This window comes from Trichomonas vaginalis, chromosome II (assembly GCF_026262505.1).
Source record: "Trichomonas vaginalis G3 chromosome II, whole genome shotgun sequence".
Classification (NCBI taxonomy): Eukaryota; Parabasalia; order Trichomonadida; family Trichomonadidae; genus Trichomonas; species Trichomonas vaginalis.
The window spans coordinates 23,246,546-23,266,710 of record NC_067204.1 but is presented as its reverse complement, the minus strand read 5'-3'; the positions used below and the strand labels follow the sequence as shown (position 1 = coordinate 23,266,710).

Genomic DNA, 20,165 nt, shown 5'->3' with positions numbered 1-20,165 from the left:
TTCAAAGATAAACAGATAATTATTTCACCCAAAAAATCCCAAAGAACATTGTTTTCTTATCTATCTAAATATTATAATGAAAAGATCCTAGATGAACTGAAGGATAAAATCCAGGATGCCATAAATTCTGACGACAATACTCTATCAGATTCATTAGGTAATAAAAAATTACTTGAATATCTCATTGATCACTTCAACTTCAAACAAAATCAAATCCAATATTCAATTGAAGCTTTAGTTCAAACTAAATATGATTATTTTATACTGAAGAAATTATTGAATTTATTGGAAGATTTCAATTTTATTACGAAAAATAACTATCCAATTATTTTCTTAGTTGTTCATACTGAAAACTATGATGCACTTGATCTATTTTTAAGATGGGATGATAAAATTAAATTTATTTTCAATGATATTCCATTGGTTATAAAAGAATCTGAGCATTTGCCAAAAGCCTATTATGATTTATTTATAAATGAAAACGAATTACCATTAAATAAAACAGATCAAAGGTTTTTGATTAGTGATGATCTATTTAAATATGCCATTAGAAAGAAATCAATTAAACTATGGGATATTTTATCTTCATATTCAAATAAAAAGTTCACTGATGCAGAAGTAATCATTATATCAGAAGGTTTTTTCAGAAACAAATGTTGATATCGAAAATCACCTCAAGCTTGCATTGATGTCAAGATCTTTTCAAATTGCTGATTATTTGCTAGGAAAGATTGATCTTATTCCAAATTATTTGTTTGGGATTGCAATTGAAGCAAGATCATTAGAATTTGTACAAAATTTACTCAAGAAACAAAATTTACCAGAAAATATTAGCAATGGAAGATCACTTTTATTCTGGATCATTATTCATTATGATAAGGATATATTTTCCTTATTAGTCAAACATGTCACAGATTTTCAGGAACAATTCACCTATAATGAAACTTTAATGAATCCTCTCATTTTTGCCATATCTCTCATGCGCGGAAAGGAATGCATTCAAATTTTAATTGATAAATGTTTAATACATGATTATTCTGATGTATTGATCAAAACTGCAGAAATGGCAATAAGAAGTGATGAATGGTATTATAATGAAATCCTTGAGTTACTCCTTAAATTCAAACCCATCGATCATGAAATTGAAATGAAAATATTTCAATTTGCCAAGGCAAATAATAATCAAGATCTGATCAGAATAATGCTAAACTCTGATCGTAATAATATAGTTAAAAGTATTCTTGAAGAAAAGAATTACAAACTTGAAGATGAATATGGTTATAGATACATCAGTTCAAATGAAAAGATCCATTCTGAAGTTTTTCTTAAGCTAAAAAGAAATAGATTTGATATTGATGGATTTGACGAAAATGGATTTGATACTATTGGATTTGACAGAGCTGGTTTTGATAATGAAGGTTTTAATAGAAATGGATTTGATAAAGATGGATTTGGTAGAGATGGATTTAATAAAAAAGGATTCAATAGAGATGGATATGACAAATTTGGTTACGATAAATATGGATATGATACTCTGGGATACGATAGAAATGGATATAATATAGATGGATACGATAGGGATGGATTTGGTAGAGATGGATATGATATGTATGGCTATGATAGTGAAGGATTCGGTAGAGATGGATACAATAGAGGTGATATTTATAAATATGACTCAGATTACTATCATAGTCGTAATTCGAGACGTCGTCATTATTATGGAATGTATGATTACGATAATGATAGATTTTACGATTTTTATTAAAGATATATTCTTATTTTGAATCTGTATTTAAAAATATCAAAAATATTATAGTTACTCCTTAAATTACATCAAGAAGTTTTGATATTTTTCAAAATATTCTATTAATTACATTCTTTTCATAGGCAGATCTTCAAATTCGCTTAATTTTCATATATAAATTGCTTTCGATTTGATTTATCGTGGCATACTCCTATTATATTTTCATCATTATTTATATCAAGCTATTATTTGAACATATAAAAAATTTGATTTTTAGAATAACGCACATTTATATTCCATATCAAAACAAAATTTCCTGATTAAAATATATTATTAACATAAAGAGTTACTATAAGATTATTACCATGTATCAATCTTTGCACCTTTTGATTTAAGGAGCTTACTGGATCCTTTGCTATTGAATTCCAATGCTGAAGCCATTGGAGTGTTCCCATCTTTGTCATGAGAATTGAGATAAGATCCGTTCTCAATAAGAAGTTCAGCTGTTAATTTTCTATTGTTCATAACTGCATGATGAAGTGGTGTATATCCATCTTTATCTTTAGAATTGATACGTGCTCCATTTGAGATTAAAAATTCTACCATTTCTTTTCCTTGCCTATTAATAGCAGCATAATGCAAAGGCGAATATCCATTCTTATCTTTTGCATTGATGTTTGCACCATGAGATATAAGAATTTCAACTGCTGCTTTTTTGTTATTTTGTGCAGCATAATGTAATGGGGTTCTTTCTGAGTTATCTTTAGCATTAATATTTGCCCCAATATCAAGAAGAATTTCTATAACCTCTGAACTATTGTTTTCAGCAGCAATATGAAGAGGTGTTTTCCCAGATTCATGATCCTTTTCATTAACATTGAATCCTTTTGAAAGAAGATCCTCTGCTGATGCAACATTATTATTTTTAGCAGCGATATGAAGAGCATTGGTTTGTGGAGTTTGGAAAAAGGGAGTTGTATTTGCAGTCTTCTTACTGTTCCAAGCATTTTTATGAAGTGAAGTTCCACCTTGATTCGAATTTGCCCAAAACGAGGATGATTGTTTTTCTTTAACATTTTTCCAGGATGGTTTTTGAAAACTTTTCTGCTTATTATCAGCATTTTCCCAAAGAGAAGTGAGCTCCGAATCTTCTCTATTATTCCACTTTGTTCGATTAGTAGATTTAGCGGGAGGATCAATTTCAAATGTCGCGTTGGATGATGGATTGTAAGTTTGTGATGTATCTGGCCAAGTGGTAAAAACATCTGTTTCATTAGTAGTATTCTCGTGTAATTGTCTGGTTTTTTCTTGAATTGGGTTGATTTTCGAAGTAACTGGCCAAATCCGTGAACGTGCAATAGATGATTTTGATTTGAAATCCTTTGACGCATTTCGCCATTTTGGAGCAGCTGGAGCTGCGCCTTTAACATTATTCCATGAAATTTGATGTGATGATGTATCTCTTTGAAAACTCGGTGATACTGATGGCCATATTTCACCAGATGAATTTTCTTCTTTGTTGCTCCAAACTGGTTTTGGATCAGAAATTATCATTTCATTACTTGATTCCATATTTGGCCATATTGATGATTCCGAATGTTGTTTAATACTATTCCATATTGTTTGCTGTTGAGACTTTCCTTCTTGATTGTCTTTTAATATGTTTTGACCAGTTAATGGTATCTCTGCAACTTTCATATTATATAGGTATTGCCGTTGACGAGATTCCTCTAATTCACGAACCTTTTCAAGTAGATACTCATATTGTCTAATAAGAGGCTCGGCAACACCATCATTATTATCTGTTGCATTAGGCAGATCTTCTTTTTGAATGATATTTGCGCAATGACCAATAAGAACTTTTAGTACATCCGAATTATTTCTGAGTGTTGCATATTGGAGAGGAGTTTTCCCGCTATTACTTTTAGCCAGGATCTCAGCACCACTTGAAATAAGTAATTCTGCTATTTCTTTTCTATTATAATATGCTGCATAATGAAGAGGGGTCCATTTATTTTCATACTGTGAGTTAACTACAGCACCATTTTCAACAAGTATTTGTGCTACTTCTAAATTATTATAATAGACAGCTTGATGTAGGGCAGTTTGGCCATTCTGATCTTTCAAATTGACATTTACCCCTTTCAAGATAAGAGTTTCTAAGAAATCTATACTATTTTTCCAAGCAGCGTGATGAAGAATGGTTTCACCACTATTGTCTTTTGCATTAATAAAGGCACCATGCGAAAGCATTACTTCCAAAAATTCAATATCATTATTCCAAGCTGCAATGTGAAGAGGTGATTGCTCATTGTTATCTATGGCATTTACAGATGCTCCATGGGAAATAAGAAGTTCTAAAGTTTCTTTGCTATAACGATTCAATGCTGCGTGATGAAGCGCTGTGAATCCGTTATTATCTTTGACATTAAGATCTGCACCATTTATAATTAAATCTTCTAAAATTACTAGGTTTTTATCTAATATTGCATGATGAAGAATAGTTAATCCGTCATCATCTTTTGAATTAATATCTGCTCCATTCATAATTAGAAAATCTGTGATAGTTTTCAGATTATTTTTTTCTGAGTAATGAAGAGGTGTTTTCCCTTCCTTATCTTGTGCATTAATATCTGCCCAATAGTTAATAAGGGTTTCTATAAGTTCTAAATTGTTATTCTCAACTGCATAATGAAATGCAGTTTTCCCTTCAAAATCTTTTGAATTGATATCAGCACCATATCCAGCTAAAATATCTAAAGCATCATTACTATTATTTTCAACAGCATAATGCAGAGGTGTTCTTCCATATTCATTATCTCTGATATTTAAATCTGCACCATGAGTAATGAGAATTTTACATGTAGATTTACTGTTATTCCATGCAGCAATATGCAGGGCCGTTATCCCTTCATTATCTTTTAAATTAATCTCAATATCATTTATAACAAGTGTTTGAACTGCATCCTCACAGTGATTTTCTTCTGCAGAATGAAGAGGAGTCATCCCTCTATTATCTCTTGCATTGATATCTGCTCCTTTTGAAATCAGAAATTCAATGATATCTTTACTATTTAATTCAGAAGCATAGTGGAGAACTGTACTCCCATCATTATCTCTTGCATTTATATCTGCTCCATTAGAAATAAGAAAATCAATAATATCTTTGCTTTTGACTTGGATTGCGTAGTGAAGAGCTGTTTTGCCATCAATGTCTTTGGCATTGATGTCAATTTGTGATGAATAATATGATATTATGCAGATGTCGAGATTGTCATATGCTGATGAAAAATGGAGAAGAGTTTGTTGATTTGATGATTTTTTAGAAAAGTCAAATTCTTCATTTTTAAGAATTTCGGAAGTCTGTTTGAATGCTCCACACCATGGAATGATAGAGTTCTTATCTTTGCCAAAAAGAAGAATCACTGCTTTCAAGTTTTGTGAGTTGATGATAGAAAAAATATCAAAATCTGTTGTTTCGAAAAGATCGTTCTCGAAAACATAATTAAGAAGTTTGATGTTGTGAGATGAAACAATATAATCTAAACACACTTTGTCAAGTTGATGATATTTTGAACATTCGTTGATGATATCTGTGTTACCACCAATAAATGAGTATTGGAAACATTCTTTTGTGATTTCGACTTTCAAACTTGAAATAAGAAAATTAAAAATGTTGACAGATCAAAAATATGCACATGCTTCTATTGGTGACATTTTTGAGAAACTTGGAATTTCCAACCACGTATCTTTTAATGGTTTATTAATTATATATCCTATGAATTTATCAACTTGGTCATTCATTATAAGGTATGAAATTTCATTATCTTTTGGAAATGAATTTTGGTCATAAGAAATTTGATAAATGTCATCCTTTTTACCTAAAGTCATTTTTAATGATTCTGCAGTGCTGAAGATATATTCGGAGTTGAGTTCTTTGATTGAAAAGTTAGAAAAGATTTGGTTAAGCATACTTGTATAAATTTCAATAGATCGATAATTAAACTTGATCGATACAATTATGCTCAAGATTAGATCTGATATATGTGTTTTATATTCTGAAATGAGGAATGAAGTTATCATATTAAACGCTTCTTCTGTTATCTCATTTGATTTTAAGTGGAATAACTTTTCATATGCCCATATAAACTCTTCAAACTGTTTTAAATACTTATCGCTCATTAAGAATGTTTATTTATTGGTAAAAAAATATTTTGCACTTTTTGAATTGGTCGAAATATTTGAATGGTTTTTCTGACTTTTGATCGTTTTTTAGATTCTACCAGAAGCTGGCTCTTCATTTTAGTATAGTTCCAAATCACATATATGCATTTAGATCATACAAAATAAATGAGCCCATAGCTGCTTCTTTAGATAAAATAAGTTGATAATTCCTTTTTTATCTCAATCTCTAATTATTTCATGATGCCCTAGATTAATTTATCGTCGAGTAGTAGGTTGAAATGATTTTTGCTTGATAAATTAAAAGTCTTTCGAAAAACAATTATTTTATCAAATTATCAAGAATAGCATCAAAAAATATTCTGTACATTTGTCAAATACCAAGAATAAACAATTAATACATTATGTTGCTGAAGTCAAACTTTTTTTCCCGATATCGATCATTTTTATTGAGCATACATAATATTCATTTAATTATGTAGTTATTTAAAACAGAAAAAGTCAAATATTTTAAATAAATCATTTGAATTATTACGCATTTTTATAAAATTTAATGAATCCATTATGATTATATATAATTCAATGAGTTATGAGAATAATAGATTAGGTTTTATGTTAAAAAACAAATAGAAAAAAAATAGCTATATTTATGAGAAAAAATTAATTAGGAGATTCGACATGGATCATTGTTGCTACTAGTTCTCTGATTATATTGAGAATAGTATCTGGGAGGTGGTGGTGTAGAGTAATCTTGAGCAGTATAACCATTGTTATCCTGAATATTAAAATTGCCACCATATGATTTGAGGAGTTTTTCGGTTCCTTTTCGATTGTTTTCAGCTGCAAAGTGAACTGGAGTCTTTCCATCTTTGTCCTTCATATTAATTTTGGAACCATTCTCTATTAACAACTCTGATGTGGCTTTTCTATTATTGAGAACAGCGTAATGGAGTAGTATATGGCCTTCTTTATCCTTGGCATTGAGGTGAGCTCCATTAGCAATTAGAGCTTCAGCAATGGCCTTTCTTGGGTTTTGTGCCGCAAAATGAAGAGGAGTGAATCCGTTGTTGTCTTTAGCATTGACATTTGCTCCGCGGAAAATGAGGAGTTCTGCTGCTTCTTTCTTATTATTCATGGCAGCTAAATGAAGTGCGTTTCTCCCATCTTTATCTTTTCCATTGATATTAGCGCTATGAGAAAGAAGAACATCAATAACATCCACACTATTGTTCTCGGCGGCATAATGAAGAGGTGTTTTTCCGGATTCGAAATCTTTTGCACTGATTTCGGCACCCTGAGAAATAAGAAACTCCGCTTTATCTTTATTATTATTCTTAGCAGCAATATGCAGAGGTGTTTTGCCATCTTTATATTTAGAAGGACTTGGAATTGGCTGTAAAGTTGCAGGCTTAGGAGGCAATGGTAAATTAATTCTTGCGGTTTGTTGACCAGGTGTTGGTTGATTGGTTCTGAGGGTTTGTTGAACATGTGTGGGTTGATTAGCTATAGGAGTTTGTTGAACTTGTGCTGGTTGATTAGTTCTTGGAGTTTGTTGAACTTGTGCTGGTTGATTAGTTCTTGCAACTTGTTGAACTTGTGTTGGTTGATTAGTTCTTGGAGTTTGTTGAACTTGTGCTGGTTGATTGGTTCTTGGAGTTTGTTGAACTTGTGCTGGTTGATTAGTTCTTGGAGTTTGTTGAACTTGTGTTGGTTGATTAGTTCTTGGAGTTTGTTGAACTTGTGCTGGTTGATTGGTTCTTGGAGTTTGTTGAACTTGTGTTGGTTGATTGGTTCTTGGAGTTTGTTGAACTTGTGTTGGTTGATTAGTTCTTGGAGTTTGTTGAACTTGTGTTGGTTGATTAGTTCTTGGAGTTTGTTGAACTTGTGTTGGTTGATTAGTTCTTGGAGTTTGTTGAACTTGTGTTGGTTGATTGGTTCTTGGAGTTTGTTGAACTTGTGTTGGTTGATTGGTTCTGAGGGTTTGTTGAACATGTGTGGGTTGATTAGCTATAGGAGTTTGTTGAAGAGGCGTTGGTTGATGATTCCTTGGAATTTGCTGAACAGGTGCTGGTTTATTAGCTATTGGTGGTGGTGGTGGTAAAACTTGTGCTGATTTATTAGCTATTAGTTTTGGTTGAACTTGTGCTGGTTGATTGGTTCTTGGAGTTTGTTGAACTTGTGTTGGTTGATTGGTTCTTGGAGTTTGTTGAACTTGTGTTGGTTGATTAGTTCTTGGAGTTTGTTGAACTTGTGCTGGTTGATTGGTTCTTGGAGTTTGTTGAACTTGTGCTGGTTGATTAGTTCTTAGAGTTTGTTGAACTTGTGCTGGTTGATTAGTTCTTGGAGTTTGTTGAACTTGTGTTGGTTGATTAGTTCTTGGAGTTTGTTGAACTTGTGTTGGTTGATTAGTTCTTGTGGTTTGTTGTAAAGAAGTTTCTGGTTGACTGATCCTTGGAGATTGTTGAATGTGAGTTTCTGATTGATTTATTTTCCAAGGATGTTGAAATGGTGATGTAGATTGATTAATTTTTGTAGTTTGTTGATTGAGCTTTACAACACCTTGAATTGATGTTGCTTGCTGACTGATCATAGGACCGTCTAATGCAGTTTGCTGAGGAGGTTGTGTTGATTGAATGTTCTTTATACCACTAAATGGAGAAATTTGGGCGGGCGTCGCTGGATGCTTGTTCATTATATTCTTGAATGGAGAATTTTGAGAAGGTGTTGCTGATTCATTGCTAAGTGAGTTGAAAAAGGTAGATTTCTGAGGTGTTGACTTATCTAGAGTATAAGAAATCTCAGCAGATCCATTAGAACTTGATTCAATATTCCCAATAACATTGTTATGAGTAGTTTCTTTCGCTTCATTTTCTTCTGTAGTTAGAGGGGCAAGAAGTTCAATTATTCCCTTGCTTTTATTGTCTCTTGCAATCTGCAGTGCAGTCTTGTCGTTTTTATCCTTTATATTTGGATCTACTTTGTTTGATAGTAATATCGATACAAGTTCTTTGTTTTTGTTTGAAACTGCATGATGAAGAGCTGTCTTTCCATAATTATCTATTGAATTTATTTCTGCACCATGCAATAAAAGAATAGATAATACATCTTTACTACTATTCCTAACAGCTTGATGTACAGCTGTAAATCCATTTGAGTCTTTTTCATCTAATGGAGCTCCATTGGAAATAAGACATTCTGCTGTTTCTTTACTATTGTTAGCTGCTGCAAAATGAAGAACTGTCTGGTTTTTATTATCTCTTGCAAAAATATCAGCCTTATGTGTAATAAGAAAAGTGGCAATTTTCTTGCAGTTATTCTTCGCGGCATAATGAAGAGGAGTTTTCTTTTTACTATCTTTTGCATCTATATCGGCACCAAGAGAAATAAGTAACCATGAGATTGCTTCACTGTTATTTTCTGCAGCATAATGCAGAGCTGTTTTTCCATTTTTATCTCTCAAATTAGGATCAATTTTAACAACTCCTGGAGAATTCAATATAAATCTACAAATTTCCATATTGTTGTATGCAGCTGCAAAATGAAGAAGTGATTGTTTGTCAGCGGTTTGTTTCGAAAAATCAAGGAGTTCTTTTTTAATTAAATCTGTTGTTTGAGGAAAAGCACCACACCATGGAATTATCGAGTTTTGATCTTTCTCAAACAATAAAATCACAACTTTCATGTTTTGTGATTTGATGATTGCTCCATAAACATAATCATTTGGTTCGAAAAGATTCTTCTCGAAGACATAATCAAGAAACTCGTTGTTATGTGCCGAAATTATGTATTCCAAGCAAACCTTATCAATTTGATGTGATTTTAGAATTTCCTTGATAATATCAGAATTTCCACCAATAAATGAATATTGTAAACACTTTTCTGTTGTTTCTTGTTTTCAGTTTGAAGTAATGAAATTAAAAATATTAACAGAACCAAAATAACAACATGCTTCAAGAGGTGAAAGTTTTTCAAAGCCCGAGATTTCAACAGTGATATCTTCTAATTGTTTTGCGATTGCAAATTCAATGAATTTATCAATTTGATCATTCATAATCATGAATTGAACATCATTTTCTTTTGGAAATGAATTTTGCTTAAATTCTGCTTTGTATGTATTCGTATCAGCAATTAAAAGTCGTATATGTAATGATTTTGCAGTGTTGAATATGTTTTCTGATCGTATTACAGAAACCGAATATTTTGAAAAGATTTGATTCAATATTTGGACATAAAGACGGATGGATCGGTAATTAAATTTGATTGCTGTGAGAATGCTCAAAACAAGATCTGGAATTTGAACTTTATATTTCAAAATTAAAATTGAATTTATCGAATTTAAAATGTTTTCATCACTTTCTGTTGAGTTTAAGTGAAATAATGTATCATATGTCTTTATGAAATCACTAAATTGAGTTAAATTATAGAGCAAGGGCATCTACGAGAGAGTCAAATTTAGTATTGAATTTTTTTTGACATAGATGAAATTCTGAGGTTTACGAATTTCCCAAAGCCTAAAATCATTTATTTGTTCATCATTTGGTTATATATCATAAAAAGATATAAAATATAGTAATTGTTTTAATATTTTTTTGCAATATTTCTCAATAAAATTTGGAATAATCTTTTAAATTCATCTGGCCTATTAATTTTTCAAAATTCATCCTTATAGTGAGTATGATATTACACATTATCATAGAATATAGGAAGATAATAAAAAATCAAAAATATATTAGTCCCTTATTCAATTTTTAAATGATGCTTTCTCAGTTTTGTTGAGATGGTATGTCGTAGAGACTTAAAACATGAAAATTGGCTTAATGCTCATTTAATTTTTGGTTAATAGTCGAAATTTAAATTTGGAATATGTACTACTAAACGAATATTGGCAGAATTAAAAGAAGTTTATTACTTTCTTTAATATGTCTGTACATTTGGAAATTTAAATATGCAATTTCGAGTTGACATATAAAAACAAAGTGATAATTTGGGACACAAAGATGTGGCATAGCTGAGGATTGAATTGGTCCAAACAACAAACAACTCGTGACGTAATTGTAATCAAAATATTGAAAAGTATTAAAGAAGCAACTGTTTCAATACTCTTAGAGCAATTCTGATGTCTATGGTATGTGTCTCGATGAATTAAACTAATCAGCCACGTTGGATAATCTGGTAAAGAATTTTTGAATGTCTCAAAAATAAAAAAATTAAAAAACGGCGAAATGGAATCATCAACTCTTGGAAAAGAGATGGATGATCTTGACCGTCTCCTCGCCGAAGATACTCAAATAAAAGAAGCCAAAGAAGAGGCAAGAAAGGAAAAAATTGAAACAATACAAGAAGAACCAAAACATATAACTCCTCAAGAAGTGAAGAAAGAAGAAGAACCTAAACCACAAACAAAACCAGTAAATAAACCTAAGAAACAACGAAAACCTCAAATGAAAATTTCATTACAAGACCTTCCTCTTGATAATTTACCAAATCTTGTAATTCCAACTCCAAATATATCTCCAATTCCTACAGCAACACAACCACCGCCTCAATCAGCTTTTCAACAATCTATAATAACTAATTTCGAAGAAAGAATCCTAAAATATTTAGATAATTCTTTGAAATCATTATCTCTCGATTTGACAACGCAACTGAACAATTTTTTTCAGAAATCAGACGATATCGAACCTATAATATCAACATTTCGAAAAGGACTAATGTCAGACATACAAAGAGAACTTCAAATTAAAGTAAATTCTATTTCACCGCCAATGATACCATTTAACGTTGGTATTGAGTTACCACATCAACAGACAACATATTCTTCAATGCAAGATACGATTATGCTTTTTAAAGCTCAAAATTCTTCGATGCAAATGATGATGAATTCTACAATCAACGATTACAAGAAAGCTGTTCATGATAGGAACAAAGTCCTTAAGAAAACAATGGTCATGCGACAAGAAATGAAGAAATTAAAGAGTGAAACTTGGAAAAAATCTGCAAAAGCGGAATTTCAATTACTTATTATAAAAAATAAATTAGAATCGATTAAAAATAGATCAGAAAGCCTTCGCCACAAAAATATGGAATCTGAATCTCTCGATATTTCAATTCAACCTGAGATTTCAACTGATGATTTTATTTACGAACTCAATTCCTTCTTACCAGAGCTGAACAGAATCACCACCGAGCCATCAGACACTTTTGATAAGGTTGGCCAACTTGTTGATGATGAAATTCAAGATATTCATAAAAGAAGATTCACAATTGAGAGCACAACACAAGATTTATGTACTGCATTCAATGATTATATATCTAGATTGACTCCTGATTATCAGCCAACGCTAACTGAATTTACAGTTGAAGATTTATCTCGACAAATTCGAAGTCGACTAAATAATATTGACCCAAATTCATCGACAATGCAATCTCCAAAGAAGAAAAGCTACAGATCTGCATATCAAACCGGAATACCACAAGATAAGTTTACTTTACCTTTAGCTTCTTATTTATATAAATAATGTTTGTATTTTATTGTATTTAACCAAAATTATATTTAACATACATTTATTTTACTCATTTAATAATGAAATATCTGATATATTCACTCAAAAACAATTATCGATTTGAATAACTTTTCGAAGACAAAAAAAAATTAACTTTTCAAAGAATATTGTCTTTTTAACTATGAGTGAATAGCTTTTAACAAGTCAGATATCTGTAATTATTCAGCAATCTTTGGAGAGAGAGATAAATCTAAAATATTCGACAAATATGCAAGAGATTTTATTCATAAATTAAATTAGGAGTCGTTTTTATGAATTATTTGAACTATGTTTTGAGATATAAGTCAAGAAAAAAAAATCAAATTATAATTGTTGGTTTTAATAACAAAAATGAAATAAAATAATCTCTATTTCCTTCCTCTTGCGTTTGATTTTGCAGGAACTGATTTCTTGGCTGGAGCCTTTCCTTTAGCTGATGTTTTCTCAGAAACAGCAGCAGCTGGAGGTACAAAGTTGAAGTCTGCAATGGCTTGTGGAAGAGGATCCTTTTCGCTCATATCGTTAACGATCAAAGTGTAAGTTGATTGTTCTGCATCTTGAGGGATTGTAAGTGGCGGAATTGTAGCAATTCCTTTTTCAGTAGTAATATTCATTGTTGTTTCTCCTGTATTTGGATCAATAACGAAGTATTTTGGCTCTGTAGAAATTGTTTCATTCTTTTTAGGTTTTGGTTGCTTTTTCTGTGGTGCGTTTGGATCTATTCTGCCTATTTCGATCATGAAGCTCAATACTCTTCCACTTTCTCCATCACCGCCTGTAATATTGATTGTAATATTTTGAAGGATAGTTCCTGGAGTAAATGGTGGTAATTCTGATATTGTAAGTCCTGTTGGATTATACAAGCATTTATCATCTTTCCATTCGCCAATAACTGATAAACCACTTGAAGCCCAAATCATAGTGCCTTGACCTTGTTTTAAGCCATTAACAAAGTCACCTTCGTAAACATCGCCGTTTGCATACACCATTTTGCCCTTTCCTTCAATTCTATTATCAACCCATTCGCCTTCGTACTTTTCTCCGTTAGAATTTGTATATTTTCCGAATCCATTACGCTTATGGCGCTCGAAATGTCCGCTATATTCTGTTCCATTTGGTAATGTTAATACGCCTTCTCCTGTTCTTTTATTATCCTTCCAATCTCCAACATAAACTTCGCCAGAAGCTGCATCTGTATATTTTCCTTTGCCGCAAAACTCGCCTCTAATGAATTCTCCCTCGTAAACTGATCCATTTGGAAAAACTCTTTTTCCATTTCCTGTCATTTCACCATCACGGAAGTCGCCTTCATAGTAGCTATTCTTCCCGATGAAAAACTTTCCGTGGCCGTCTTTCTTTCCATTTTTCCAATCTCCAATGTAAGAAAATAATGGATTAGCGTAATTATACTGTGCAATACCATCTTTGTTTGGTGGATGAACAAACTTTTCGCGTGGTCCATATTTTGGATATTCTATCTGTTTTTCTTCAGTCATTTCCCAAAAAAAAAATTGATAACGTGCAAAAAAAATAAATCATGAAAATATTAAGCTAAATCAACTGATATGAGTGTGTTATGCTTTCATGCTGGTCTGCATGTCTCGTCATATGCTCTAGCCAAGTTCTTAAAACTATAAAATCAATCTTTTCAGTTTTTGGTCAATTTTCTCCTTTTTAAATTCTGGAACGGCAAAAAGATAGAGAATGATATGCGTATACTACGGGTATGTTTATTCTGAAAGGTATTAACTCTATCATGGAGAAAAAGTATCTTTAACTGTCGAAAATTGAATAGTTGTAAACTAAAGGATTGCTACTTAATGTCTGACCAAAATGTTCATCCAAATAAATACAGCGAATTTCGAAGTATATATAAATACTTTATTGATCCATATAATGCATTATATCAGTTAAAAGTTGAAAAAGAAGAAGAATTGAACTCAATTTACAAAATGATCAAAACTGAATTGATTGATTCAAAGAAAATTCCTCCCCAAATGATTATCAGAAACATTTTAAGTATTATCCCGTATAAAAATCGCTATACAAGGTCATATTTATCTCTTGCCAAACATATATCTGATGATTATCAAGTGAGAGAGGTCATTAATGTTGAACTCATTTCAAATTACTTATTTTATGAAGAATATGGCATTAAATTAAAAAAATATGATTACTTCGACGAAATTAAATTAGAAAATCTCAATATTCATTCAGAAAATACAATTTACAGAGCAATTATGTATAATGACTTAGAAAAATTCATCTCATTCACGGAAACAGATGGATTTGATAAAGATCAAAAACTTGAAAGCAGATTATATCCAAATCCTCAAGAAGAATTTTCATTACTTGAATTATGTTGTTACCATGGAGCAGTTGATTGTTTCAAGTTATTAAGAACTAAATTTAACTCAGAAATAACTCAACAATGTCTAGAACTTTCATTTTTAGGAGGAAATCCAGAGATCATGAGTGAATGTTTGAAACATCAACACCCAAATGAAGAATGCATGATATATGCAATTATTTCACACAACATTGATTTTGTTACATTTTTGATGAATGAGTACAATATAGGGATCGATTTAAAATATTGCGGAATGTTTAATAATCTTGAAGCATTTTTTGTTTATTACGATCAAACTAATGATATTAGCAATTGCTTTATTAATTCTGCATGGTTCGATATTCCATCCATCTGCGAATATTTCCTTTCACATGATTCAAATATAAATGCAAAAGATGAAGATTTGGAAACTGCTCTTCATAAAGCAGCATATAAAAATTGTAAATCAACAGCCGAACTTCTTCTTTCTCATGGTGCAAATATCGATGAAAAAAATAAATATGGAAAATCTAATCTGCATATAACAGTACGATATAATAATATTGAAACTGCCGAACTTCTTCTTTCACATGGTGCAAATATCAATGAATTCAGTTCAAATGGAATAAACTCACTTCATTATGCAGTAATTAACAATAGCAAAGAAACAGCTGAACTTCTTATATCATATGGTATAAATATCAAAGAAACAGCTGAACTTCTTATATCATATGGTATAAATATCAATGAAAAAGATGAAATCGGAAAAACCGCTCTTCATAAAGCAGCATTTAATAATCGTAAAGAAATCACCGAACTTTTCCTTTTGCATGGTGCAAATGTCAATGAAAAAGATCAACATGGATTTACTGCTCTTCAAGGAGCAGCAATGAACAATTGTAAAGAAATAGTCGAACTTCTTATTTCGCATGGTGCAAATATAAATAAAATAATAATAATGGAGTAACCGCTCTTCATTATGCAGCAGAATTTAAAGAAATAGTCGAAATTCTTATTTCAAATGGAGCAAATATAAATGAAAAAGATAAATATGGGATAACCGCTCTTCATACAGCAGCATATTATAATAGTAAAGAAACAGCCGAACTTCTTATTTCATATGGTTCGAATATCAATGAAAAAGATAATGATGGGAAAACTGCTCTTCATAAAGCAGCATATAATAATAGTAAAGAAACAGTGGAACTTCTTATTTCGCATGGCATAAATATCAATGAAAAAGATAAATCTGGGAAACCCCTCTTCATTATGCAGCAGAAAATAATAGTAAAGAAACAGCCGAACTTCTTATTTCGCATGGTATAAATATCAATGAAAAAGATGAATATGGAGAAACCGCTCTTCATTATGCAGCACATAAAAATAGTAAAGAAGCAGCCGAACTTCTTATTTTGCATGATATAGACCCTCTTCATTATGCAGCAGAATTTAAAGAAATGGCCGAACTTCTTATTTCATATGGTTCAAATATCAATGAAAAAGATAATGATGGGAAAACTACTCTTCATACTGTAGCATATAATAATAGTAAAGAAATAGCGGAACTTCTTATTTCATATGGCATAAATATCAATGAAAAAGATAAATCTGGGAAAACCCCTCTTCATTATGCAGCAGAAAATAATAGTAAAGAAGCAGCCGAACTTCTTATTTCGCATGGTATAAATATCAATGAAAAAGATAAATATGGGAAAACCGCTCTTCATTATGCAGCAGAATTTAAAGAAATGGTCGAAATTCTTATTTCAAATGGTGCAAATTAGGGACCATTAAAAATACGATTAAAATTCGCTCAATTTTCCACTTTTTTGCATTGATTATGCATGCTTTTTTCTATTTCAGGGTTTTCATCCTTGGACTTCAAGCATTAGAGTCTCAGAATGAAAACTTTGCCTTTTTAAAGCCAATAAACTAACTTTTATAAGGAATCACAAGCAAATATCCTTAGAGCAGAGTTTTCACGAAATCTCTCATTCGATTAACCGGGATTTTGTTCTTATTATAAACAAAAAATATTTAAATCAAACTAATTTGATATTTGTTGACAATATATTTATCAAAAAAAAATCATGAAATTTTGTTCCAATTATAAACAAAATTATTTTTATCAAACTAATTTGATATTTGTTGACAATGTAGCTATCAAAAAATCATGAAATTTTATTCCAATTATAAACAAAATTATTATTTTTATTAAAAACATAAATATAGATAACATGATATATGTACATAGGATCTATATACAATAAATAGCATTTTCCACTACTTTAGTACGCTGCCCATGGTCTGTAAATGAAAAATGTAAATAAATTCGAGGAAATATATCCAGCAGATCCATTAAACAGAGAGAATGATAAGCACATTAAAAATGAATATATGTAGTATTGTATTTTTGAAGAAAATTCAGGAGTATGATCAAATTTGTTGTAACAAACTCTGGAGAAGTTAAACAGTAAGATTCCGGACAGCGCTGGACCTATAAATGATAACCATTGCCATTTATAGTTCTGAAAAACTAAAGAAAAGAAAACAACCAAAATTGTTGAAATTCCAATCAAAAAGAAAACAATAACAGCTTTGATGAACAAATATGACCAATCCCAAACTAATGTCATGTTCCAGAACGTTAATAAAAACAATCTTAATTCAGATTTCGTAATAAGATAGGATAAATAGGCCAAAGGAAAGAGAGCAAGCTTGTAATACGTATGTCCGGTCTTTGGTATATCTAATGGCACTGGAGGAGCTTGAGCAATCAAATTTTTGTCCGAAATTCCAAATTTTTTGCATAAAAATGTTCCGAAAGCAGATGAAGTGAAACAGATAATTGTCCCGACGATTATTATCGAAAGTAAAGAAATAATTGGGAAATAACTAAATGAATAGGAAATTTTTGAAATTAAGCTTGTTACAAGTGCATAAACAACTAATGACAATGTAATAGTGCAAGAACTGATCAACGAACCAAAATTATTATCTGTAAAATAAAATTTGAGGAGAAGAGTGGTAATAAACGATGCAATTGGTGCTGTCATGAATGACAAGAATAAAATAATGTAAAATCCGTTGATTTTCAAGAATAATTTCATAAAAATTAAATAAATTATTCCATTCATGAAAAATATTGAAATTAATTGGACACCAACACCAATAAAGATTGATAGTATCCATGTATGCTTAGGAGGCCTGAAAATATCGGACATAAGCTCAGTCCATTTTTCAAAATCAAATGAATTAAATTCTGTCATCATTATATCGATCAGTGTTTGATTCATTTTGTTTCTGATGTAGAATCTGTAAATTTTGAAGGCTAAAATGGCCGTAGAACAGAAAATTAACGTCAAAAAGGTCAAATGCCAAAAATGAGACTTCTCTAATCTATTTCTATTGAAGAAGAACGTACTGTTTGATATGTTACTAAGTTCTATCCATTCAGAAGAATAAGAATATGAAATTTCAGTTAAATCAGCAATATTTTGTGGTTTTGACGTATGAATTATGAAGTCGTAGATATAGTTTTGGTGTGTCTTAAATATAAACTTGTATTCCGTAAAGATTTTGACGCCATTTTTTGATTCTGCTCCAAATTTTGTGAAATAATTTAAGTCTTTGATGGAGAATTTGACCCAGTAGTGATTATTAATGGCATTCATAATTGATTTTCGATCTTCTGAGTATAATTTATCGGTACATAAATTTGTGTTTGAAATATTATTAAAATTTGGGAACAATAACTTGGAATTTTGATTTAATGTGATATTATTTGTATTTTTCTTGCTGATTTTTGAAGAATCAAAGAACTTAAGAAAGCAAAATGGTAAATCATTTGGTTTTTTAATTCCAAATGGAGAATTTCTTTTTCCAAATTGTTCTATTCGAACATCAGCATTCGAATCTTTCTGTATTTTTGCCAAAGAACTTCCAAAGGCTAAGGAAAAAAGAAAAAGCATCAAATTTATTTAGGAAATCTCAAATCTGACATTTGTAAACTATAAAATCTGACATTTGTAAATTTAAAATTTTGACATTTTGTGAAAATTATTCTAAAATTTTGAGATAAGAGACTGATTAAAAGCTCAAAAGAATATTGGGAAGATTCATTAGTTCTATAGTGCTCTCCAATGGATATATTATTATAAATCTCTAAATTTATGCTTCACGCCGATATGTTCTCAAAAAAATTCTGAATGAGCGTGGAAGCAGTAAAACTTTCTCCAACCTCAGTTTCTATCGGTTGTCACAGACGCCGTATTGCTTTTGAAGGTGATACTGCATATTATACAGATGGAAATAACCTCATTAAAAACGGAAGTGAAATAATTTACACATCAAAATCTCCAATTTATGATATTTTGCGTCATGATGATAAATTTTTAACAATTGACTCTAAGGGACTTGTTACACTTCATTCAGGAGAAAATTCATTGACAAATTCAATCAATGGATATTCTGGTATCTTCTCTGCAATTGAAAAAACCGCAAATAACATTATAGCAGCTCATGATTTGTCTCATACTGTAAGAATTATTGATCCATCTAATCTTCAAACAATAAATACAATTAATGCACCAGGTATTCCTAATGGCTTGAGTGCATTTGATAATAATACATTCGTTTTTACAGATGATCGCACAATTAATGTTGTTGATTCGCGTTTAGATCAGATTGAAAGATCTGCGGTTTTATCTTCTCAGCCTGTTGCCATTTACTGCCATGATTCAATGATCATTGTCGCATGTGATGATAGAAGAATTAGAATCTTTGACTCAAGACGTCTTAGAACAGCCACAACTACAACAAAACCTGCATCAAAGAACGGAACCGCTGCTTTATGGACTCTTGACAATGAATGCATTGCAGCAATTGGTTTTGATGAAGGAATGACCCTTGTAGAACCTTCAAAAGACGTTGGACAGTTCAAGAGATGCAAATTCTTGGCTGAGACTCCATTTGTTTCAGCTCCAACTGTTACAGAAAAAGGTTTTGCTGTCCTAACAAGAGGAGGAATGATGTATAACATTACAGATCCTGTTGCATTTTTGAGATCTCAGAAAGAAGGTGCAGAAGATGATGCTGATGGCGAATAAAGAATAAATAGACTATTGCTATGATATTTAATTAGATTTTGTTTGGATTTGACGATCCAAATTTTATTTATTTTAAAAGATTCATTTAATGAGCTATCAATGAGATTTTAGTGAGTTAATGGCTTGGTTAATATAGATTTTATTAGTTAAATTTTAGAAAAAAATTTCATTTTCAATTTATTCTCATTATTTTAGAAAAATAAAAAGTAAACTATACAAGTCATTGTATTGATTAGCATAGTTTGATATGTTAATTTAAT

General features: G+C 30.9%; 8 protein-coding genes across 8 annotated transcripts; 5 read left to right on the top strand and 3 right to left on the bottom strand.

Moving 5' to 3' along the window:
- Window positions 1–688: 688 nt before the first annotated feature.
- On the top strand, window positions 689–1,765 carry TVAGG3_0595680 (spectrin binding; the record flags this gene model as incomplete). The annotated part of the gene is made up of 1 exon (XM_001328148.1): window positions 689–1,765. One exon carries the CDS (start codon window positions 689–691, stop codon window positions 1,763–1,765), a length of 1,077 nt encoding a protein of 358 aa, XP_001328183.1.
- A 339-nt stretch (window positions 1,766–2,104) lies between these two features.
- TVAGG3_0595670 (ankyrin repeat protein family) lies at window positions 2,105–4,750 on the bottom strand (the record flags this gene model as incomplete). The annotated part of the gene is made up of 1 exon (XM_001328147.1): window positions 2,105–4,750. One exon carries the CDS (start codon window positions 4,748–4,750, stop codon window positions 2,105–2,107), a length of 2,646 nt encoding a protein of 881 aa, XP_001328182.1.
- A 1,840-nt stretch (window positions 4,751–6,590) lies between these two features.
- On the bottom strand, window positions 6,591–9,608 carry TVAGG3_0595660 (ankyrin repeat-containing protein DDB G0279043 family; the record flags this gene model as incomplete). The annotated part of the gene is made up of 1 exon (XM_001328146.1): window positions 6,591–9,608. One exon carries the CDS (start codon window positions 9,606–9,608, stop codon window positions 6,591–6,593), a length of 3,018 nt encoding a protein of 1,005 aa, XP_001328181.1.
- Window positions 9,609–11,120: 1,512 nt separating this feature from the next.
- Window positions 11,121–12,448, top strand: TVAGG3_0595650 (uncharacterized protein; the record flags this gene model as incomplete). The annotated part of the gene is made up of 1 exon (XM_001328145.1): window positions 11,149–12,444. The coding sequence occupies one exon, from the start codon at window positions 11,149–11,151 to the stop codon at window positions 12,442–12,444; it is 1,296 nt and encodes a 431-aa protein (XP_001328180.1).
- A 352-nt stretch (window positions 12,449–12,800) lies between these two features.
- On the bottom strand, window positions 12,801–13,984 carry TVAGG3_0595640 (MORN repeat-containing protein family; the record flags this gene model as incomplete). The annotated part of the gene is made up of 1 exon (XM_001328144.1): window positions 12,837–13,964. One exon carries the CDS (start codon window positions 13,962–13,964, stop codon window positions 12,837–12,839), a length of 1,128 nt encoding a protein of 375 aa, XP_001328179.1.
- A 304-nt stretch (window positions 13,985–14,288) lies between these two features.
- TVAGG3_0595630 (spectrin binding) lies at window positions 14,289–15,764 on the top strand (the record flags this gene model as incomplete). The annotated part of the gene is made up of 1 exon (XM_001328143.1): window positions 14,289–15,764. One exon carries the CDS (start codon window positions 14,289–14,291, stop codon window positions 15,762–15,764), a length of 1,476 nt encoding a protein of 491 aa, XP_001328178.1.
- Window positions 15,765–16,254: 490 nt separating this feature from the next.
- Window positions 16,255–16,581, top strand: TVAGG3_0595620 (cyclin-dependent kinase inhibitor 2C-related family; the record flags this gene model as incomplete). The annotated part of the gene is made up of 1 exon (XM_001328142.1): window positions 16,255–16,581. The coding sequence occupies one exon, from the start codon at window positions 16,255–16,257 to the stop codon at window positions 16,579–16,581; it is 327 nt and encodes a 108-aa protein (XP_001328177.1).
- A 2,268-nt stretch (window positions 16,582–18,849) lies between these two features.
- Window positions 18,850–20,031, top strand: TVAGG3_0595610 (WD40 repeat-like family; the record flags this gene model as incomplete). Its single annotated transcript, XM_001328141.1, has 1 exon — window positions 19,006–19,905. One exon carries the CDS (start codon window positions 19,006–19,008, stop codon window positions 19,903–19,905), a length of 900 nt encoding a protein of 299 aa, XP_001328176.1.
- Between the last annotated feature and the right edge of the window lie 134 nt (window positions 20,032–20,165).